Below are 14066 nucleotides of genomic sequence, written 5' to 3' on the forward strand. Positions count from 1 at the left end.
GTTTAAATACAACCAGGTAGACCACTCAAATGTTTAAAAGAAAATAAATCAGAAAGAAATAGCTCTGAATGTTCAAACAGTATCACTTTATTCTCCTATACCCTTGAGTGTAAGATACAAGAAAAATAACAATAGGAAAAAGGAAGACTTCTCTAACATCCTAAGTCATCTAGACAACAACTCTAACTGTGTTAAGCAGCAGAGCTTGTGGGAGGTTTTGAAAGTCATCATGATCAACCTCCCCACTGACCAGTGAGGAGTTGGAGACAGAGACCTGCAAAGTGAAATGTTCTGTTCAAGGAAACATGCTTTTTAGGGGACAGATAATGTAGGTTCAACAGACTCTTTCATGCAAAGCATGAAAGATTTGCAACTACATTTTAACAGTATTTCATCCAGAAGGATGTCAAAGGAATCCAGAAGCTTTGGAAGTTATATTAAGTAAAACTATTTCCCAGAAATTCTAATTACTAAAAATTTATTCTATTCTTAAGACAAAAGTACCTAAACTTTAACAAACTATTCTGTAGTCATTAAAATGTGATATTATTAGTATTTTGAAATTAAAAAAAAAAAAAAGTCACACAAATACTTATTCTTTGGAATCAGAAAATAAGTCTATTTTCTATATGACTATTCTTATATCCTGAATCCCCCCCACAACCACTGTTCAGGCTGTTCCCATCCTTAGAAATATCTTTACCTGGAATAAAACCTATAAAGATCTTGTGCTCTGACTCAGGTGGCCATGCTCATGTCGTGACAGGAAGGGTAGGAGTGACAATTAGGAAAAAGCTAGCATTTACTGAGGGTTCCCAGATGGCACAAACTGAATCAAGCATGTTACGTGGATTCATTTAATCCTCACACGACCCCACAGTAGAGAGCTGTTGTTATCATCTCCACTTCACAGAGAACCAAAGGTGAAATAACTTTAAGCCCAAGGTCTCGGAGCAGCACGTAGTGAGAGGCAAGATTTAATTAGGGCAGCAGCTTCAGGTTTCTATGGATGGCAGGTTAGGTTACTTGGATCAACTCTTCTGTTCAAAATGGCTAGTTAAAAAAAAAAAAAACCATCTCAGATGCACTGAAGAGCTAAATGTACAGGAACTCTCGGGACAATTTTTGAGTGAAATCTCACAACAGAGAGGAATGTAGAATGTCCGAGCGCTAGAGCTGTTTATTCCTGAGGGCCTTCACCTCACCACACTTGGTAAAGGCAGTGGTCAGGCTTCAGGGCCCACCTAAGACTGAAGGTCTCAGGAGATCTTCCCCAGAGATCCTCCCCATTTTCATGCTGAAGAGGGTCACCATTGGTGCTGAAGCAAACTTGATCTAAAGCTGTTGCTCCTCTCTAGCCCCAGGGAACTGAAAAAGAGGCCTTTCAGAGAGAAGCAGAGAAGCAGGAGAAGAAAGAAAAGTGGAAAAGGTGGGGTCAGTACTGGAGTGTTGTATTATAAGCAGAGTTATGAACTAGTTAACTGGTTAAATGCCCAGTCACAGAGTGGCTAGGGGGAGGAGTGTGAGTTCCAGCTTAAAGCCACCGTCCTAGAAGAGCCATTGTAAATTTGCATCTTAGATCATCACCATGCCTTGCTCTTCTCAGGAACAAGCCAAGGTTTTTGTTTTGTTTTGTTTGCTCTTTACTTCAGCCTCAGTACAGAGGTGCTTCTCAGGAAGTCATCTTATCACTTAGCTTTTTACACTGTTGACAGCTGTCATGTGAGAAGGTAACCGCAGCCTTAGCTTTTTAACTGCAAAATATCCATCACAGATCCTCTGTCAGCTGTGTTGTACATGGTGGCTGGTTTTGTTTTGAGAGAAGAGGACAGTTCAGACAGCCTTGGTTCAAGTGTGAGACCAAGGACTGGGCGTGTAGGGCAGTGGTTGAGCATTTGCCTGGTATGCATGAGATCCTGCATTCAGTCCCCAGAACCACAAAAATATAATGAATAAATAAATAAAGCGTGAGACTAGCTTTGAATTCAGCCTTAGTTCATCAGATCTTAGCTCCATATATTCAGAATGTTTTGGGCTCATCTTCTGCCTAAATCATTTGCAGGGCCCTGGGCATGTTTGCAAGTCTCTGTCTACCTATGCAAGCTTTAGAATAAGCCCACAGAGCTCACTACTTGCTTTTGCCGAGCATTCTTGCTCAAGCACATCATCACAACAGTAATCTCATTTTGTTAGCTTATTGCAAGGATAATTTTTCCAAGAGGTTATCAGAATCTCATCCTGAAGGAGTTCTCTTATTTGTTACCTGATATCTATGAACATTATCACTTTTTCCTTATTTAATTTTATATGTTTTTTAAAAGAGATTCCTTCTTTTTTTTTAATGGGCCTTTATTTTGTTCATTTATTTATATGATGTGCTGAGAATTGAACCCAGTGCCTCACACATGCCAGGGCGAACGCTCTACCACTGAGCCACAGCCACAGCTCCTCTATGTTTTATTTTTCACCTCTCAGTTTGCATTTGTTTTGGTAGTTCAGTGGGCAAATTTGTGGGTATATTTAATCTCATTGTTAGTTCTGCAAGAATATTTTGTATGCACATTCCAATTCTATTTGTATGTTTGTTTCTTCTGTATTCTGGATGAAGTTCTGTGTGTTGCTAACTATTTAGGCACTGGAAGAAAGAAATGGAGAGAAGAAAGAAAAAAGACCAGGGAGTAAGATTGCATTTGATTATTTCTTGAACAATTCTAGAGGGTTTTAGGATTTTCATCTTTGCTATAAGTTATTGATGGACATAAAAAGCTATAATGTTTGGGGAAGTTACATTAGAATTCTCTGAGGATCTTAATTATGAAGTTCATTCTTAAAAACAAATGTGCAGTGAACATGTTTTGCACCCTTCCAGTCAGCATGCACGCCTGTCACGTGCCAGCTGTGGCACAGGCATGAGGTAAATGAGACACTCTCTTTGTCTCTGAAGGGAAAAAGACTAGAAAATGGGCGATTATAACACAGTATGATAAATAAATGTTAAAGATATGAACAGCATCGCAGTGAATACAGAGACAGGACTTGGTAGCTCTGCCTAAGAAACAGAGAAAGGTTACACAAACAAAGGTGGCCCTCAAACAGGGTCTGTACAAGGTAGAGTCAATAAGCAGAGGAGGAGGAAGGTGGAGGCACTCTGAGAGCTACTGCCTTTCCAGAAATCTTTTTAGTGGCTGGAGTTGAGGGTACTAAAGAATCACCAGATAAGAATTTTTAAAAATGAGATCCTCAGGCCCTCGCCCAGAGATTCTGGTTCAGGAAATTCATTTGTGGTGAACACCTGTGGTGGTTGTTTGGCAGTTGGTCCAAAGACTGAATTTTCAGAAATGCTCACCAGATTGAGACTAGTTCTTGGCTCCACTGACTTTTAGTTCTGGGGAAGTTTGACACTCTGGAAAGAACTCTGATTTTTCAGTCAGAAATAACTGGGTTTGAGCCAGGAGCAGTGGCTCACACCTATAATCTCAGCAACTCGGGAGGTGAGGCAGGAAGATCACAAGTTCAAAGACAGCCTCAGCAATTTAGAGGCCCTAAGCAACCCAGTGAGACCCTGTCTCTAAATAAAATACAAAAAAAAAAAAAAAAGTGGGTGTCTGGAGATGTGTCTCAGTGGTTAAGTGCCCTTGAGTTCAATCCCTGGTATCCCCCCAAAAAAAGAAAAGAAATAACTGGGTTTTTAAACCTAGCCCTGCTCCTGAACAATCCATTTAATGCTAGCTAATCCACAGCTTGAGGCTTGGACAGTAATAAAATCAGGGATGATAATAGTACAAATCTCATATGAATGTGAATCTGAAATGAGATGTACGTAAAAGGGCTTAAAGTGGTGACTGGCATGTGGAAATTCTTTAGTAAATTTACATAATGGTAATGTTGATGACAATAATGATGTTTGTCCCATAACTGGCTAGCCAATTCCATAGGAATACATCCTAATACCTATCAAACTGGTTAGAATTGGATAACGAGATATGATCCATTATCCAGTATTGATCCCAGCCCTGCCCATTAGCTGTGTAAGTTTGAGCAACTGCTTCACCTTTGTGGGAACTCAGTTTCTCGTACTCATTTGTTAATGTGTTCATTTCAGACATTCTGTAAGTACCCTACTGAATGCCAAATCCTAGAGGGATAGCTGAGGAAGCCCCCACTCAGTATAAAATTATTTCTGTTGAGGTAGAGTATGCATGTAGCAGGTTTCTAAACCAGGTGTCTGCTACACATCTTGAATGGAGGACCAAATGTCCCAAGTGGAATTTCCAAACTATTCCTTGATTCGTATCAAAAGAAACCCTGGTAAGTGAAATAAATAATTGAACAGTTGGTGAATCTAGGAAAAGGAAATGTAGATGTTTTTTATACTAGTCTTATTTTTTCCCCTTCCCTGTAAGTTTGAAATTATTTCCAAATTAAAAAAAAAATCAAAATTTTCTAAACTCTAGTCTTCAAGACTTATCTACCAAAATGCAAGTAAATAGTAATATTGTATAATTTTGTGTAATTTGTCACTCCTCAGTTAAGACTACTAGACTTGGAGGGAGAAGACCTGGGTTTAGGTCTCAGCTCATTTGCTAGTTTAGGTGGCTGCCATAGTAATTCACTAATTGGAACTTTGATTTTCTTTATTTGTGAAATAGGAATAATATTTTTTTTCCACAGAGACTGTAGAGGATCAAGAAAAAATATACATATATTATATATATATATATATATATATATATATATATATATATATATATATATATATATAAAACACATACTCATACATATATACCTCTATAAATGCATACATATATATGTACAGAAAGAAAATTTCTCCATATTCTCTATATAATATGTACATGTACATATACATGAATGTGTGAAATTGTTTTGCTGTGCAGATATTGGTGTCTTCCCATCTTAGCCGAGCTTGTGTTCAGTTTATGTTTCCTGAAGTAACTTAGATCAGCTCACAGACTCCTTTCTGTTTTCTTACAGCCTGAAAGAATTTCAGGGGAGCAGTATGGAATACACTCTGATGTCTGGAGCTTAGGAATCTCTTTCATGGAGGTATGTTGTTGCTACAACCAGATACTTCTGTGAATGTCTGTGTTAATATGTTATATCAGGAGGAACAAAATAAAATAAAACTTCAGTGTGTTATGTATATATGTAAGAGTTTGACTCTAAAGTTCTTACTTATTTCGATATTGAACTGTCTTTGGGTACTATGAGAAAGCACTATTTCTCATAGATTGCCTATATAAGAAATATCCAAAGTGCTTGTTAAAAATACAGGTTCCCCAGCCCCATCCAAGACTAGTTAAATCCCAATCTCTTAAGAATCTGCACGTTTAACATGTTCTCTGGGTGAACCCCATACCCACTAATTCTGGAGTACCTATATGCTAAAAGAGGGATTCCATTAAAATGCTATGTGATGCTATCCTGTTCAAATATAACACCCCAAGCTACAGCCTACTTACTTGGATGTATAAGTCCTATGTATTTGTTTTTTGAAAAGGGGTGAGGGGGGGACACCTTGTTCCAATATAGTGTTATCACGTGTTTGTGGGGGGGGCTGTAATGTGATGGGTGTGGAGGGACACATGTATATAACATAATTTTATGTCTTTACCCTTCATTGCTGTATTTAGAATGGACTTTATCTTAGTGTGGCAGGTACAGCCCCACTAGATTTCTATGATGAGGTCTATAAAGTGACCTTATGACTTATATTAGAAGGACACATGGTTCAATTTGAATTACAGTATTATAAAACTCAGGTATTCTCCAGTGCTTCAAGATTATTTCTCAACTACATTGATTGAGCTAAAGGAAGACTTTCTTAAAAGTAGAAAGGAGTCTTTAAATAAGATCATATAGTTGCGTTAACAATTTTATCAACTTTTTTAGGTCAAATACTTTTCTGTGACTTTTTGTAATGCATGAATTCCATTGCATTTATAGGGAAATATCTTTATAGACTTAATTCACCTGCATGTAGAAAGAAAGCAAAAATAAAGGGTTCAGTGTTTATACTAAACCCTATTCTTCTGTTTCTCTATAAAAGGGAGTCAAAGAAGAAATACAGTATTTGTGTATCAGCTCAGAGGTTAGCCATAATGGTGGATGGATCTCAGGACTGTCTCCCAACAGAATCCTGAAGGTCTTGTTCTAGCTTTCAGTGGAAAGTAGTTCTTTTGATTTGTGGGACTCAGGCCTTGCCATTATATAATTTCCCTTTGCATATTTTAAAACATCATCACTGATTATATTTTATAAATGACCAGATAGAGTGTAGAACATTGAGAGTTTACATGGTATAGAGATGAGCATCCCAGGCTGGAATGGAAGACCATCTCATTCCAGTGTAGTCATATCACACATGTATGTGGGGTGGGGGGCAGTATGCAGTTCCCGCTTTGCTACTAGTTTCCTTCATCTGTAAAATAAGATCTTTAAGACCCTTTTTAGACTAACTCCACTGCTGCTCATTCTGCTGTTTTTCCTTAACTTTCACACAACTGTAGAGCTATGTGACTAAGACAGGGCTGTACCCTGGCATGGCTTAGCCACAGGGGTATAGAATACTGTAAGAGAGCGTCACTGATAGGTTCAGACTCAGAGAACACATAAATGTTCACCATTCACCCTTCCTCACTCACTTTTGTATTCCTGTCTCGAGCTCCTGCTGTGCCTGCTGCAGGGGCAGTGGGGATAGAGTATTGAGAGGACACTCAGGTCTTGGCTCTCCTGGAGGACATTTGGTAAGGGGTGGGGCATGAAAGCAAAGATAGAAAGCAAAGTGACAACTAAATACGTAGCTTGTCAAGTGGTGATAAGTCCTATAAAGGAAAAGAAAGCAGACAGTCCTCTCTGATGAAGTACCATTAGAGCAGGGACTTGAATGCCACTTGGTAAGAGCAGGTGCAAAGGCACAAGATGGAGTGCACTTGGCACATGTAAGAAAGCAGAGAGACTAGTGTGACTGGAGTGGAGTTAGCAAGAAAAAAATAAATTCAGAGCAGTAGCCAGGGGCCACATCATATATAACCTCAGAGGCCGTGTTGAGGACTTAAGCTGTTACTGGGAGAGTAAATGATCTGACTTAGCTTTCAAAGGATCACTGAGTGCTCTGTGGAGTACAATTGCAAAGGTGCAAGCACAGAAACAAGGAGGTCAGTTTAGGTAGATAGGAAGGTACATGCCAAATAAATTAACATTTATATTTATTTATGTTGCATATTGTAATACACATCTACCAATATTTTGCTAGGTACTAGGAATGTAGTAGATAATAAAAAGAGACTTTGGGGCTGGGAATGTGGCTCAAGCAGTAGCGCACTCACCTGGCAAGCGCAGGGCGCTGGGTTCAATCCTCAGCACCAACATAAAAATAAAATAAAGCTATTGTGTGCACTGAAAACTAAAAAATAAATATTAAAAAATTCTCTCTCTCTCTCTAAAAAAAAGAGAGAGAGAGAGAGAGAGAGAGACTTTTTGAAGATTACCATCAATATGTTTGGGATTTCATATCATATTCCTTTATCCTGGAGGCAAACTATTAGTCTCTAGAACATTGAAGAAAACAGAATTTGTAAGATCAAAAAGTATTAGGTACAGGGAACTGAAAATGTCAGTGTTGAATGTGAGACATCCAGATGCCAGAAGGAGCATGCTGCAGAGAAATGTAGAGTAAGATGACCAGGTGGGGGGAGTGAGGGCCAAGAGACAACAGCCTTCTGATGCACCCTGTGTTTTAAAATGGGTGCTAAGGAGTGGGTGTGAGAGCAGGAGGAGGAGATACTATAGGGTGTGAAGAGGAATCTAATTATGATCATCACCAAGGCTTGTGGAGCATCTCTTGGTACAGGAAGCTTAATGCCTTCAAAAGCCAGCTTGGCATTGTAGCCCCTGCCCTCCAGGAGCTTCTGACCCACCAGACCAGCAAGTGACCACGGCTGAACCACCTAAGTAGTAGGCCACTAAGCCATTAGAGAACACAATGAAGCCCCTGGCATGTTTTATACCATATTTAGGTAGGGTCCAAGGTAAAGAAAAGCATGTGATAGGGAAGAGAAGAAGGAGCATTTGAATCCATAGAGCAGACATAGTGGATGGTTCAGTAATGAAGATTACAAGAGAGGCCCAGAGGAGCCCAAGTAATAAGAACATTACCTGAAAGCATTGGGAAGTTAGTCCAAAGAATTACTTAAAGGCTGAGGTTCTTCATTTGCTTACCAAAGTATGCTTGGCCATAGATGTGGTAAATCCTGTTTAGAATCATGGTTGTCAGAAACGTGAGTGGCAAAAACATTTAAAAATCTGAGGAACAAATTGCACCGTGAAACACAGTCGGCACTTTCAAGAATCGTATTTCTTCTGTTTGTTCTCACTTTTAGAACAAGATTCCCTTTCTATGTATGAGCTATAAAGAGGAGAAACTCATTCATTCAGTAATTCTTACTTAAGCAGTTGTCACGAGGCAGGCCCTCGGGGGGCACATAGAGCTAAGGAGAGCTACTTCTGGGGGAGGAGGAAGCCACCCAAAGGCTGGAGGAGCACTGTGAGCCTTGGTCCTGGTGTTTATGAAGGACTCTGAGCCAAGGGGTGGGGGTGGGGATTACAAAGGAGTTGGCATGGAGTGGGCCTTGAGTGGATGCACCACTAGGAGAAAGAGGGAAAAGATGGAGACCCCTGCCCCAGCCCCCAGCACACTCCTGGGTGGATGCTCCGATACCATTAAGAGGTCAGATGTCAAAGCAGGCTAGGTCTCACCAGCACAGGTTCACTGCCCGCTTGTGTCCAGACTGTTCTGAGTGTTTTGAGTCAGACAGTTTCCTTCCTTAGGTACCTGTGGTGAGTCCAAAACTGGATAAAAACATAGGAAACTAACTGAGCAATAGAATTTCCCCCAAATTATCCAAGAATCAAATAGAGACAAAAGGGAAGCCAGAATATTCTATCCCTTCTCCCTCTTTCCAGCAAGCCTTCCCCTAATTCCACAATTCTTACCTCTGAGCTTTGGTGATGCCAGAATCAGAGGTTGCCTTCATTGTTTTAAACTCCTAAAATAACGCAGGTCACCCCTGCCTGCCTTCTTCCTGCTGCCCCTTCCCTTGTTAATGTGCTGTCAGAGTCCCCTGGGAAGCCAGAACAAGGTCTCTCACCACACTCTCTTCATAAGAGATGATGCTTCATGCCACCAAAAAAATAAATATATAAAATAATAGTAATAATAATAGATACATTTGTGCCTTAAGAAAAGAATCTTTAATACCAGACCTATCTTTTTTTTGTTGTTTTTTTTTTTTTTTTTTTTTTTTTTTTTTTTGGTGCCAGGGATTGAACCTGGAGCACTTAACCACTGAGCCACAACTCCAGCCCTTTTTATATTTTATTTAGAAACAGGGTCTCACTGAGTTGCTTAGGTCCTCTCTAAGTTGCTGAGACTGGCTTTGAACTCACAATCCTCCTGCCTCAGCCTCCCAAGCTGCTGGGATTCCAGGTATGCACCACTGCGCCCGCCAGATACACCTCCAAGAACTGAATTGCCCCTGCTTCTACTCAGCTTTGCACCCTCTGTTCACAGGGTAGAGGGGTCTTCCTCCAGGATGCTTGTTAGCTGTATGAAGTATTTGGAATTGGCAAAAGTAAATAAAGATGAAAATTATCCCTCAGAAAGGGAAAAATGAGAACATTTGGCCTAAGTCGAGCATGTCAGTTTGGGGTGGGGGGGACTTTCTGTTGCGTATTTACGGTTTTATACTCAGACCTTTAAACATGTTGTGGTTTTCCTCCTATGGATTAGTTATGAAGTCAAATTAAAGTGGTCGCCATACATGAGGTTTGTGCATACTCATTATGTAATGGGGAAGGGAACTCCTGTGGAATTGCAGTTCTTCCTTGAAATGTCACATCACAACAACAATCAGTGTGGAGCCAGGTGTGGGGGCAGGCACATGCCTGTAATCCCAGCTACTTGGGAGGCTGAAGCAGGAGGATAATAAGCTCAAGGCAGCCTGGGCAATTTAGGGAGACCTCAAAATAAAAAAAGGACTGGGATATAGCTCAGTGGTAGAACACCCCAGGTTCAGTCCCCAGTGCAAAAAAGAAAGAGAGAAAGAGAAGTGAGACCACTAATAAGACTATAAAAGTCCTGAACTCAAACTGGAGGGTTAAATCCTTTCCCAGAATTTGCCTCTTCTAGAAAGCTCTCATGGATTCATTTGGGTGATTTCTAGGGCTTTTCACCCTGGTAGTTACTATTCAGTGCTTCAGCACTGAACTTTAAAATGAAAATGAATTTGGTAAATTTAAATAAGGGCTCTGTTTTGCCAAGTTCGAGAGGTCTATTTAATCCTTAGGGATGGGGTGCCTCAAACACCTTAGCGCACCACTTCCTGGTTTCATAGGCAGCTCAGTGCTTATCTCTCCTCCCAGAGAATGGTTTGAGCAGGGTCCTATTCTGGTTTTTTACTAATCAATTGACCCACTTCTATTCTTGTGTCATTTGTGTCACAACATCAGTCTGTAGGTGAAAAATAGAGAGTCCTGTGTGCAAGAGCTGGATTCTCAGATGTCCCTTCTTGAGTGGAGGCCTAAGTCACCTACCCTCCTCCAGCCTTGCATTTGCAGCACCCAGGATGAGGCATGTGCATTAAAAAGGCACCAGGCCAGGCTGTAATAGTCTTGTTCTCACGGAGTACTCTCCCAAGTGCATGTTCTGGTTTGTGATTCTCTCTGGCGGGTTATTATAAACCTTATTAAGGTTGGTGGCAAATAATCTCCTGACAGACTTTTCCACAGGAGTCAGGCTGAAAGCCCCATCTTTAGCACACGCATTTGCTCTTTTCACTTAGATCCTTGCTCTTTGTGCCTTTGTTTGCTGCCTCTCTACGCCAGTCTCCTGAGTCCCAGGCACAGAGCAATCTGGCTCGATGTGCTTGGTTAATTGGTGTGTCATCTAGTCCTGTGAGGCCCCTCTTCAGCATGAGCACTGTTTTATTGAAGTGGTTTGAATGATGTGTTAAATGATGAAAGCTAGGACCATGGCTTAGAAAAACTGTCTCGAGATAGGTGAAGAACATATTTAGAGAACCACACAATGTCACTGTCATCAAAGTAACACCATCTTCTGAAGATTTTTATAGGTTCTATTGTTTTTGACAAAAGAGTTTTTCCTTGAGTTTTTGAGTTACCTTTACGATGTTAAAAATAAATCCATGGAACACTGTGCTGTTATCTCTGCACAGAATGTGATTTTTTCTTCATCTCCCCAAGACACAATTTAAATACCCATCTTTGGGATGCCAACACTCATCTCTACAGCTGAAAGTAATGTCTTCCTCTTCTGACATTCATGTGCATGTGAAGAAGCACTTTCTGTTTGCCAAAGAAGCAGACCCAGATTCAAAGTCCACCTCTGCCAGTGTAAGTTCTGGAACCTTGGCCACATCACTTAACTTTCTCTCTGGGCCTCAGTTTCCTCGTCTTCAGATAAACAATGATAATAAACACACATTTTGAAAGAAGTATTAAAATATTTCAATATTCTAGTTTCTTTTATAACAAGAATGACACTTCTGTAACATTCTCATTTAACAGTAACAACCCTGTAACATTACTTCAACAACAGTCAGCTTCTCTTTGATACAGTGTCCTATATGTACTGAAGGCTTACCACGTAAAAGATTATGAGGCATCATCTAAATTTGGATCCTGCCTTCAAATACATAGAAGAAGCCATTCTACCCGCTACAGGAAAAACAAAAACAAAAAAACAGTGGGTCTCCAGCTATGGCTTTTTTCCCATTTTAACCCCCTTGTAGATTGTGAACCTGGTCTCAGGATGACGGATGACTCTGGATGCCCTGTGAATGGCTGCTGTCAGCTTTTCTAGACCATAAAAATTTGGCATTTAGTGTGATTCCCTCAGATACTAATATTTTTTCTCTTAATTTAAAAAATTACTTTCAAGGAGCTGGGTATGGTGGCACATGCCTATAATCCCCACAAGTTGGGAGGCTGAGGCAGGAGGATAACAAGTTCAAGGCCAGCCTCAGCAACTTAGTAAGACACTGAATCCAAAAATTTTTTTAAAAGGGCTGGGGTTGTAGTTCAGTGGTAAAGCACCCTGGGTTCAATTCCCAGTACCAAATATTTTCAAGTTTGTGAACAGAATTTAAATCTTATGATATTGTTCCGTCTGCTGCCCCAACTAGTGAGACAGCTTACCTGTTGATCAGAAGCTTTTGCTGAAAGCCATCAAAGGGTCCAAAGAGAAAAGAAACATCCACAGAAGACTGAGTAGGAAAGTAGGGAGGAGGTGGTTCTGGAGTCCTTGTTGTGGGCCCTTCTTTACTTCCATTGAAGAACGTGAAGGAAAAGAGCATGCACAGTTTCTGTCACTCTGTCCCACACTCCTACTCCCCTTTCTGTAATTCTTCTCTACCTGGTTTTTTTACATTGTCATTTTTGGGGCTTGAGGTCTAAAATTTTGTGTAACTAACTGCAGAAAGGAGCCGTTAAAATGACCTTTGGCAGATGATGGATTGACTAGTTCAGTCCTTTTTGAGGTTTGTGAAGGGGCCCAGCTGTCTCAGATTACCATGCCTGAATGCCCCTTCTCCAAGGTTGTCAGTGATCACAGTGAGTGTGAAGCTGCAGACACAGTGAAGTGCCCCCCCGAATGCCGCATTGTTGGGCTTGCTTTGTGCTTGGAGCTACTGGGAACAACCATGAGATTGACAAAACAAGCTGAAGCAGGTGCTAGCAGTCCCAGCTAAGCGTTTTATTATTTTGATGGATTCCAAGCTGATTTTAAAGTTTTTCCAATAGCACATGCCCTCATCACATATACACACAAACACACCAAACTTGGAGTCTTAAAAAACATTGAGTCGACAGTCTTGATGTGAAGAATAAGGAAATAAAGAGGAGACAGTATTGACATTTGACAACCCATCTTCATGAGCTTGTCAGTGGAGAAGAAGCAAGCTGGCTTTTATGACATTTGACATGTACATAACACTTAACAAAGCCATTTGATATTCAGAAACAAAAACAGACAAGACCTGTGGCATTCTGTTCAATAGAAAGTATCTTCTAGTGCATAGATCCCTGGGCTCTTTCTGCTCAGCAGTGTGATCATTTGCCTTGGGAAGTGAAAATATTCCATCCCTGGGGTCATTTAAGTAGTTAAATAACTGACCAGTTATATCTTTTTTTCTTCTTTCCTCTTTTTTGTACTGGGGGTTGAACTCAGGTCTACACATATGCTAGGCAAGCACTCGATTACTGAACTACATCCTCAACCAAATTATTTTTGTTAGAAGTAATTCTTTGTAGAAGAGATGGCTATGGTTGGATAATTGCGAGTCATTTATTCATTTATTTACTCAGCAAATATTTGTTGAGTGCCTACTATATGGCAGGTCCTGTTGCTGGGGACCCTGCTATAAACAAAATTGACAAAAATCCCTACTTCCAAGGAGCCCACGTTTTAAAAAGGGGTGTTTGACAATTGGGGCTTGGCAGCCACCAGGTTAGAAGGCTAGATAGGAGAAACTGTTGTGGGGTTACTTTTGAGGTATGATCTAAAAGATGAGGAACCAGTCTTCTAGTGATATCTGTCAACCTGAAAATTCCACAAGTCTTTGATAATTTGGGGAGCTCCTGTGGCTAACTTGGGGATATCCAGTGGTAACAACCTCTTCTCCTAGGATTCTATCAATATTCAAATCCCATTACTTACAGTTGATTTTTAAAAATCCTTTTGAAGAGCTGGGGTTGTGGCTCAGTGGCAGAGTGCTTGCCTCGCATATGTGAAGCACTGGATTCGATCCTCAGCACCACATAAAAATGAATAAACAAAATAAAGATATTGTGTCCATGCATAATTTTAAAATATTTTTAAAAAGAGAGACACAATTCATAGTTTTTCAAAAAATCCTTTTGAAGATCCTACAGGCAATATTACATACTTGGTTTGAATTGGATAAAAATAACTTCATCTTTTTCTCTAGTGTTTATTTAGGAAATTATTTTACACACCTCACCTTTTGTTT

General features: G+C 40.2%; 1 protein-coding gene across 25 annotated transcripts in view; it reads left to right on the plus strand.

Moving 5' to 3' along the window:
- The window catches only part of Map2k5 (mitogen-activated protein kinase kinase 5), a 253918-nt gene that overhangs the window by 145142 nt on the left and 94710 nt on the right, over positions 1-14066 (plus strand). For 16 of the 25 annotated variants that reach the window (XM_027924085.2, XM_027924079.2, XM_027924090.2 and 13 more), the window contains one exon: positions 4993-5064. In XM_027924085.2, coding sequence (XP_027779886.1) covers positions 4993-5064 — 72 coding nt within the window. Of the gene's footprint in view, positions 1-1358; positions 1430-4992; positions 5065-14066 lie in introns of all 25 variants that reach the window. The other 9 variants (XR_011706698.1, XR_011706699.1, XR_011706697.1 and 6 more) reach the window with 1 other exon arrangement.

The sequence above is a fragment of the Marmota flaviventris genome, chromosome 2 (genome assembly GCF_047511675.1).
Source record: "Marmota flaviventris isolate mMarFla1 chromosome 2, mMarFla1.hap1, whole genome shotgun sequence".
Lineage (NCBI taxonomy): Eukaryota > Metazoa > Chordata > Mammalia > Rodentia > Sciuridae > Marmota > Marmota flaviventris.